Source organism: Mytilus edulis, chromosome 7, assembly GCF_963676685.1.
Source record: "Mytilus edulis chromosome 7, xbMytEdul2.2, whole genome shotgun sequence".
In the NCBI taxonomy this organism is placed as follows: Eukaryota; Metazoa; Mollusca; class Bivalvia; order Mytilida; family Mytilidae; genus Mytilus; species Mytilus edulis.
In genome coordinates this window covers 24,799,269-24,809,710 of record NC_092350.1, presented here as the reverse complement: position 1 = coordinate 24,809,710, position 10,442 = coordinate 24,799,269, and the positions used below count along the sequence as shown (strand labels likewise).

The 10,442-nt window shown below is 32.2% G+C and overlaps 1 protein-coding gene across 1 annotated transcript; it reads right to left on the bottom strand.

Annotated features, from left to right (window-relative positions):
- Window positions 1-5,016: 5,016 nt before the first annotated feature.
- Window positions 5,017-8,158, bottom strand: LOC139483033 (zinc finger MYM-type protein 2-like). Its single transcript, XM_071267062.1, has 2 exons — window positions 7,725-8,158; window positions 5,017-5,989 (listed from the first exon to the last, which is right to left on the bottom strand). Exons 1-2 carry the CDS (start codon window positions 8,156-8,158, stop codon window positions 5,017-5,019), a joined length of 1,407 nt encoding a protein of 468 aa, XP_071123163.1.
- Between the last annotated feature and the right edge of the window lie 2,284 nt (window positions 8,159-10,442).

Genomic DNA, 10,442 nt, shown 5'->3' with positions numbered 1-10,442 from the left:
CCATATAAACACATTCGCACTATTGAATTGATGTAAACACTTGTTTCCCTTATTTAATTTCGGGGAGAATGCTTGTCCATATTAAAAAGGTATACGGACTAAGCAACACGAACCCCATCAAAAACTAGGGATGATCTCAGGTTCTCCAGAAGAGTAAGCAGAGCTTGCTCCATATGTAGCAGCCTACGTGTGGCTCGCGTTATTAGATAAAGATCTTCATCTAAAAAATGTCATATAATGGAAACTGAATTCTAATTGAGTTGTATCTTATAGACTGATTTACATCTTTCATCACAACCCTACTTATTAAAAACTTTGCATTTTAAATTAAACAGAAACAAATACACCAATCCTTATAAAAGAGGGACATAAGATACCAAAGGGACAGTCAAACTAAAAGATCGAAATAAACTGACAACGCCATGGCAAAAAATAAAAAGAGAGACAAATAAAAGTACAGAAGACACAACATAGAAAACTTATAGATAAACAACACGACTCCACCAAAAAACTGGGGTGATATCAAGTGCTCCGGAAGGGTAAGCAGACCCTGTTCAACATGTGGCACCCGTTGTGTTGCTTATGGTTCTTCAAATCCAGTAAATAATCTAATTCCGTAGGTCACATTCGTGAAAAGGGAAAGATATTGTAGTTACGCCATAAGGAACATTTCATATTGTTTTCATTGGTATAAATATTGATTTTCTTATCAGTAAATTAAAAGCTAACTAAATATTACTAGTATGTTATATACATATACATATTCATGGATCTACAATCTGTCGAGACCTGTAACTTGGCATTGCACAAGGTCATGTTTTTTCTGACTGTTTATGACGCCTTTACACTATATCCAATAGATCTTGGATGTATCCGGATTGATGGTTTAGTCTTAGATGCATGATTTCTTTATTAGTTGTTAGTGGATTTCAACTAGCTGTCAGATAACTGTTAGTACTTTCAGATCTGTTCATTGTGTCTTTTCGTGTCGGGATGTATAAGTAACCGGCCACGTTCACTTGTATTTTTGTCCATCGGATGAGTTAAGTCTTTTTCAACTGATCTTTTATAGTTCGTTCTTATGTTGTACTGTTTTACCACTGTTCCAGGTAAGGTGGAGGGTTGGGATCCCGATAACATGTTTAATCCCACCACAGTATTTATGTAAGTGCCTGTCCCAAGTCAGGAGACGTTTGTTACTGTGTTACATATTTGTTTTTCATTCATTTTTGTTTGATATAAATAAGGCCGTTAGTTTTCACGTTTGAATTGTTTTACATTGTCTTATCGGGGCCTTTTATAGCTGACTATGCGGCATGGGCTTTGCTTATTTTTGAAGGCCGTACGATGACCTATAGTTGTTAATATCTGTGTCATTTTGGTCTCTTGTGGATAGTTGTCTCATTGGCAATCATACCCTATCTTCTTTTTGATAATATCCGATATCATCTGTGAAACGGTTATTCCATAACGGCCAACCAACTCGTAATGACGTCCGTTAAATTTATGAAGGGAGCAATCAACTTCAACACTTAACTCTTGGTTTAATAGCTTCCTTGTGAGCAGCAATCCTCTATCAAAGAAATCATGATAGGAAATACAAGCCCGGAAATATTACATCAATTGGGAAATATATACTCCGTATGTAGGCGCTGCTGGAATGTTGCTACATAGAAATGGAAAGTTCACAATTGGAAAGTTGAAATCATCTCTTTTGTCGTAAAATTTTGTTTTCAACCGACTCTCATTGTCAATTTCCAAATGTACTTCAAGATATGAGGCAGACTTAACTGTACCTGTAGTATAACCTCATATGGTACAAAAACAAACTGTGGTTTGGTAAATTCTGGGTTTTTTTTAAGACAAAGGTGCTTATGAAGCCAATATATATCGATAAGATCAATATAAAACTACTAATACTCAATTGCTACCATTTAATTAAACTTGATTTGTTTATGCTTTGAACTTATCGATAAAGTTACCTATATAAAATGAATTCATATCGTGTTCAACTCCCATAATCAAATCGTCAAATTACCTATAATATGGACTGCAGTACTGCAAATCTATTTAAATGAGGTAATCCTATTATATTAAGCGATAGCATGACAAGTAAAAAAAATATATCAGGAAGTACTTTATAGATCGGCTTACTTTCATACAAGTGAGAGGTTTAGCTAGCTATAAAACCAGGTTAAAACACAATATTTTGCATACAGAAATGCATTAACCAAGTCAGGAATTGGCAGTTGTTTTTAGTTAGTTTGACGTGTTTTATTTTGTCATTCGATTAGGGACTTTCCGATTCGAATTTTCCTTGGAGTTCGGTATTTTTGTTGTTCTTTTTCCAAGGAAAATAATAATTTTATTTGTGTTTTTTTTTAAAGATTTTTTCTCGAAAATACGCATAAACTGTCGGTCATTTGTATACATGTGCAATAAAACGACAACTTATGCAAATTATGTTTCGTCAATATATACATGTGCATATAAAATTAGTGATGGAATGGGATACCCATTTTTTTCAAGATTCAGTCTTTTGTTTTCTGTGTAATAGTTCTTTGTAAATTGAAGCGGAGAGTACAATTTATAAGCACTTCGAACGCATACAGTGTTCTTTCCATATTTGATGCTAAGTCTGTATCAAAGGATTTAAGCCTTTTTATTTTTCTCAGGAAATGTAAGGTAAAGTTGCAAAAAGCTGGAAAATACAAAGAAAAAGACAACTAAAATATGTCGAAAGATGCCCACGTGACAAACGACTCATAAACATCTGAAAAATGAGAAAAACAATAGTACATGAACAATAGATCAGAAAACTAAATTGTACGCTACAGATACCTCATTAAAAAATTAAACAGCAATTGCTGAGGATTTTTGGAACTTTTTTTTATAATTCTTTATTTTGTATGTCTTCATCTCATACAATATTTATATGCATTTTTTCTATCAAAGAAGAATACAATACATGTTTAATCATTTTGACCTGTCAGGGTCGGCGCTTATATTAACATTCCCCTCCCCATACAAAAAAAAAACAACAAAAAATAAGTAACAAAAAACAAAAAAATATAACACACAACAGAAAAAAAAGAACAAAACACAACACAATGAATAATACATAAAAACAAATAAACAAAAAATAAAAAATAAAATAAAAAATCGTTGACTTATATTCATATACGATTAAAATTGATTAATCGATTAAAATTATCATTAATGCAACCTAATTTTTCTATTCATACATAAACACATAATAAAACAAAATACATATAGTCACATACATTTGTACTTTGTTGTTATTTTCTCTCCCGGCAATATCTGGAAATCATATAAAAACAGTATTTTAACTCCTATTATCATAACATAGTAACATATATTCAATTCTTACATACATATATATAATATCTATAGAATGCACACTAACCACTGTCCAATTGTGATGTGCATCAAGTTGTGTTACCCATTTATTTTCAGTTAAGTATGAGTTATCGTTCTCGTATCAAAAAATTAATTGTTGAAATGGTTCCCATTTTTTTTCTATTTTTTCACCTATTGCAGGAGAACTTGAAAGGTGGAATATAGTTTTTCAATACTATAACAATTTTTCAATTTCTATAGTGCAATCTTTACACAAGGTAACAGTCAGTTCAATCTACAAGAATAAATATAGTACGTTATGAGAACAGTAAAAATCTGAATGTCATGTATCAACTAGTTGAAGCCAAATTGTTTTTTGACAATGTTACATTCCCAAAAAATATGTTCTATTGTTTCTTTGGTATCATTGCAAAACAATGCATAGGTGTTTCTTTTTAAGTTTACACTTATATAGGAGATCATTTGTGTTCAAAAATGATAATTTTATTACTCAAAGAACACTTGAAAGGATGCATATAGAAAAGATCCCAGTTAGCTATTTCCAAAGGCAAAATTTCTTTCCATTTATTTTGTGATTTTATGGGTATTTTTAAGTGGACAAAAATATTTTATAAAAATATGGGCATATGATTTCTGATTTGTTTTCAAAAAGTCTAAATTGGACTTAAAATCTACCCCAGGCATAGATTACCTTAGCTGTATTTGGCAAAACTTTTATAAATCATGATCTTCAATGCTCTTCAACTTCGTACTTTATTTGACCTTTTTAACTTTTTTGGATTCGAGCGTCACTGATGAGTCTTTTGTAGATGAAACGTGCGTCTGGCGTATATACAAAATTTAGTCCTGGTATCTATGATGAGTATATTTATCGCATGTAATGTTGATTTTCTTTTCACAGTTTTTTTTTATGTGGTCCTTCCACCTACTTGGGATCGTATGATATATACCGTAGAATTGAAGAAATTTCTTATCAATATCATATGTTGCTTTAAATTGATTAAAAGAGAGAAATTCATTGTTCTCATTCAGTTAATCATTGAAAAAAATATTCCTGCCTCACACCATTTTCATAAAATATAGCTTTATTATCAGTTTTTAAAAGTGTATTAAACCAAAAAGGTTGGCCCATAAAGTCATTTTGGTCATGGATAGCATTCCTCAGTTTAGTCCAATTTAGAAAGGATGTCCTTCCAAAATCTATTAAAATATATTGAAATTAGTTTAATACTATCCTTATTTATCATCCATATTTTATCTGCACCATATTTTCTATATACATGTATATCATTAAAATTATTCCATTGTAGTGACGTCAGCCTATTCATTTACCGTGGATTCTTTTTCTAGAATCAACGCTTCCTTAGAACATAGTAAAGTGCTTTCGACCAATGAAATGCAAGGATTTTCACCCTCTTAATAGTGAAGAATGACACAAAACATGTTCTTATTTAGTGATTATCTTATTGTTATGCTCTGAATTACAAAGGGCCAATTAGTGTTGCCAATATTGCCTAGAGGCAATTCGCAAGGACAGTGTACTGAAAAAATAGTTATGACCCCAGGCTTTTTAATCAAGATTCAATTATTTGTATAAATTTAACTGTAATAAATATTCTTTAATACACAAGCAGTTCAAATTTCTAAACAATATCTTTTTCCATTTTTGAAAATGACAACTTTGTTTATACAATTTGGCACATTTATTGTCATGGTACTATTATCGTTTTCTTTGTCTTCGAAACTGTGCTGGTTACTTTTGGCAATGGACAAGTCATTTTCTTGCTTAACGTTTTTGCTTGTGGGTACTGGAGGCTGTAATGCCTTGCTTACATTATCCTGTAATGTTTCTAACGGGTGTTTATATGTGTCGACGGCCGTTGATCGGTGACCACTTCTTGATTTTACAGTTGAATCGGAAAATCCGGCTTTGAAAAGTGTGGTGCAGCATGTAACTTTCCCAGAATGGTTGGTGATATTACGATCAGTAGTTGAAATTCCCGCAGCCTTAAATAATTCCTTCATTTTGCTAGACAATGTGTTAATACCAATCGGCTGGACGCTAAAGCGAATAGAACCATCGTTAGCTATATGTGGTAGCGGTTTACGGTAAAACCTACCTTCACGTGGAATAAGTGACAAGTATTTCTCATAAATTGTAACTAGGCATCTTGGGTTTGTTGGGTCACTTTTCTGAGTTATGCGTTTGACATCAACGTTTCTGTTATTCAGGCCACCTTGTACATTCTTACACAGCCTCCCGGTATAATGGAGTAATTTATTACCAATTGTGTCCACAGAAATTCGAAATTGACTAGCATCAAGTTGTTTGTGTTCATCTAAAGCACGAAATCCAAATAACTTGCAGTTGTAGAAAAAAACTATATTGGTTAGCCCATTTGAAGTGTTACAATTAAAAACTCCACTATCCCACATGGCCTCCTCGTCTGTTGTTAATATAGGGTCTGCCCTTTTTACGTTAGTTCCAATACCATTATTGGTTAGTTCTTTCATTCGACTGTCAAGACATTTTCTAAAAAACGCAAATGTAGATGAATCCTTTTCAAAGAGGCTCACGTCATTTCTGTTACAATCTGTTCTCAGATACCTACAAAAAGTGGTGGTTTTACTCTTTGTTTTAATACATATAAAGACTTATAAAGGATTAGTAGAACTTTTTAAAGATGAATTGGTTGAAGAAGAAATTATTTTTCAGAAAAGTAAAATAACCGACGACGAATTGCAATACAGTGAAACCTGTCTAGTACGACCTCCTTGGTACTTCAATTTTTTGTTAGATTTTGTTAGATGTTCGGTTTAACAGATTCACATCGCATAAAATTTCATATGACTGGACTTAGGATCATATATGTTAAGTTTAGGTGGGTTTTCGATTCATTCAAGGTTCTGTTTACACTGGTTTCATTGTAGTTTAAAAACGTAGTTAAAATTGAGATTAAAATTGTCATTCGTGTTTTTTTAAACGCGAGTTTTATCTCCCGAGCGAGGGGGTGGGAGACGACCCCAGAAGACAAGAAATGTATACATGTATGAGTTTGCTTTCCAAAATTGGCCGAATGAGTTGAATATACAGCTTTTTAGTAAATCAAAACAAAATGAAATTAGCCATGTTAAAACTAGACTAATTTAAACTGTAATAGTATGTCTTAGAATTAATTATTGTTTGTTTGCTGTCTCTTCACGAATACATCATATCTCAATTATCTATTAAAAACAGTATATTGAAAGTATAGGTTGAGACAATTTAAGCATATTCGGAAATAATAACATTGGGATACATAATTATTGGCAAGCAGAATAAAATTATTAGAATATCCGAAAAATAACTGTCAAATTATTTTATTGTATTTTTTTTTGTCCATAATAGTAGTTTTAAAATAACACCTTTTTATAATATATTTTTTGGTTGAAGGGTTTGGGGTATATATATGGTATCGAATAGAGAAAAAAACACACAAAAGGAAAGGATTTTACCTTAAAAAAAACAAGGGAACACCCTTTTGATTTTTGGAGGTTTGGGGGAGGGGAGGGGGAGGGGAAGATATTTTAAGTAAAAAAATACGATCGAACATTTTAGGAAAAAAATGCAGAATGAGCAGTGTTATAAAATCAAACTGGTAGGATGAATATGACAGGCTTGTCCTTTTTGACAGTACTTGTAAACGAAAATGCAGAAAGGTTTTCTGATGTGCAGTAAAAAATCAATTGATGATTTTTTTTATAAGCCCCCTGCCTAGAATTCCTGCCTCAAATGTTGCATCCACAAAACAAGTTACGATACATTTTAAAAGTAAACTAATTTTAAGGAGAGGGGCTAAAATCAAATGTAAAAGGACAGGTGAAACCTTTTGCCAAAAAAAGCAGTATGACCCATGACAAAAAGTAAAAAAAAAGGCAAGATATATATGACACAGTAAATGTAAAATGAGGATTCAGGTAAAAGTTCGTCTCCAATATGTATTGAAAAACCCAGAATGCAAACCCCCCTTTTCCCCTCGAAATCAAATGTTTGCTCCCTTAAAACAAGTAAACGAACGTATTTCAACAGTTGTTGCCCCCCCCCCCCCCCTTTCCACCAACCCGTTTAACTATACCGAACTCCAAGACAGCGGTTACAAAAACAAATATCAAAATCAACACAAATGTAATTCATAAAATTACATTTTCATAGTTTTAGTACAATGTAACATCTACATCAAACGCTATATACTGTATTGTGGAAGCTATGGACTACAATTCCAATAAAATGTTGATTTTGATGATTTTACTTGTAACGGCTGTCCTGGTGTTATATATATTGAAATTTAAAATTTGTAACTTACCTTTGAATGCCTAATGCTAACTGGACAAATGAATTTGGTGGATAAGGACTGGTATCAACACGTCTACATTCTTGTATAAAGTGTGCCATCCAATAGTTTAAAAGTTCATTTGAGAGTAAATTCGGATCACTTGGTATTGCATTACCACCATCAGTTATTGTTTCTTGATACAAATTTCTTTCTAAAGTCCACGCAACCCAGACGCCTAAAGCCCACTTGTTGTTATTTCTAGTCTTTTTCGGAATAGCTTTAAGAATTCTCTCTTGTAAGTCTGAATCCGACAATGGAACAGAAAATCTACGCGGGGCCGCAGCCTCACACACGACCGGCTCGTTTTCATATTTTACAAGGTCCTGAGTAGGTAAAAGCATTAAATCATTCTCGGACACTTCTTCTTTTAATTCAAAAGTTCCAATTCCAACAAGTTGATTCATTTTAGACTTAAAGATGCATACATGTTACTGACTTGAAAATAATAATACTTTTAATAGTCATTAGAGCAAGACAGTTAGCTAGAGGGGTTATTTGTTTGGCCATATTTTCAAGAACTGTGTTCATGTATACCATTTAACACAGTACATATAATTAATCAAGAATAGAGTTTATATGTTCTAAGTTTGTAAGAACATGATAACCCTCTTCTTCATGATAAGTACTCGCTAACGCTCGTACTTAACCATGAAGAAGAGGATTATCATGTTCTTACATATACTAAATCCGTCGCTGAAATGGACTCACCAGATAATTTTCTATTGTTTCCTTTGTGTGCCTAATATCATTAAGTTTGAATTGACTAATTTCCTGATTTCTGTTCACTAATGGAATTATTTTTAAAAAGTTACCTTTAACTTTTGTAATGTCTATATGCCTCCACTGGGAATCGAACCCGTCCATAAATTTTGTAACTTGTTACTAACATTAACATATCGACGAAACCTCTGGGCTACAAATCGGTTACGATTCGAAAGTCTATTCTATATATATATATATAAATGAATATATGATATACATCGGTAAAACGGACACACATGGGTTGTATCTTTATATATACATAATAGGTAATCGTATAGTATGAGTTGGTAGCCACGAGGTTTCGTAGTTAAGATAAATGAGTTAAAGCTAAGGACTTGTCTGTTTAGGTTCGAATCCCTGAATTCTCTTTGTTGTTCCAATAGTCTAGATTTCAAGTTTTTGTTCTTGTTTTGAATGTTATTGCGGATATTTTGTGTAAAAAAGGCGATTTTGGTCGTTATTATCGGATAATGGTTGGCTATTGCATATGTTTGAAACAAAACAAAAATGGATTGCATAATATTGGTCCATTTTTGTTTTATAAATTAATATTATATGATTTCGTCTGTTTTACTACATAATTTTACAAATTTTAATTCGCGAATTCCTATGCTAGAAAATTGTGATATTACTTGAATTAGGCTTATGGCTAGAAATTTCGGAAACATACTTATTATATGCACTATATGTTTTTTGTCCGGTTGTTGTCCCTTTAACACATTCTCCATTTCCATTAAGATCAATTCAAATAGAAATAAGTTCGAATATATCTTATTTTGTAAAAACGGATAACATTTGGATGCCTGATGATATGAAGATCTTTAAGGGAAGACGTATAATATATTTGTATTTGTTTTACATTTAATTGTGATATCTAATTTATTGTAATGGATCGTTTGACACAATATCATTGTTAATTAAACCCACTTACAATACCTTCTAATTAAGAAAAGGCGTTAATTTTCAAAAGACATTATCACAATAGTTTAAGTGATAGATACAATGGATAAGCGTTGATCCCTGCGGGCTCATGGTTTCTTTTTCAAGAATCAAGGCTTATCCATTGTATCTATATCACAGAATTTTCCAAGGAGAAAGATTGAAGGGTCTAATAATTTATAGATCCATGTTCTTTTTAGTGAATATCTTAAGGATTCAATATGAGGCATCTTTAGTCCAACAGTATCATATGATCCAATTAGTACATTTCTTTTGATTTTATCTGGTTTGCCATTCTATAGAAATGTAAAAAAATATTTCCTTAAAATTTTCAAAAGGGATTTGGCAATATTGTTGATGACTGAATGAGAATTGGCAATGCTAAAGACGTTATGACTGTATTTTTTCCAAGGTATGTAAGATCTTGGTAAATCCAATTATTTAATAATGCCTTTATCTTTTCAATTTTCTCTTTGAAATTACATGCAATCTTGTCGACAGCAAACAGATCATAGTTTATACCTAAGAGTTTAAATTTTCTTGCCTGATTCCAGTTTAATCTTTCTCCTTGGTGAAATATTTCCTTTGAATGTGCTTTTGACCCAATCAAAATTGCTCCATAATTTTAGCTCACCTGGCCCGAAGGGTCAAGTGAGCTTTTCTCATCACTTTGCGTCCGTCGTCGTCGTCGTCGTCGTCCGTAGTCGTTAACTTTTCCTTAAGAGTTGATGAGTTGTCTGGTTTTGTCAATTCCATATGTTTGAAACAAAACAAAAATGGATTGCATAATATTGGTCCATTTTTGTTTTATAAATTAATATTATATGATTTCGTCTGTTTTACTACATAATTTTACAAATTTTAATTCGCGAATTCCTATGCTAGAAAATTGTGATATTACTTGAATTAGGCTTATGGCTAGAAATTTCGGAAACATACTTATTATATGCACTATATGTTTTTTGTCCGGTTGTTGTCCCTTTAACA

Coding starts and splice junctions, on each gene's coding strand:
- LOC139483033 (XM_071267062.1), bottom strand. CDS start 8,158: ATGAATCAACTTGTTGGAATTGGAACTTTTGAATTAAAAGAAGAAGTG. Junction 5,990..7,724: donor TTAGCATTAGGCATTCAAAG/GTAAGTTACAAA, acceptor CACTTTTTGTAG/GTATCTGAGAACAGATTGTA.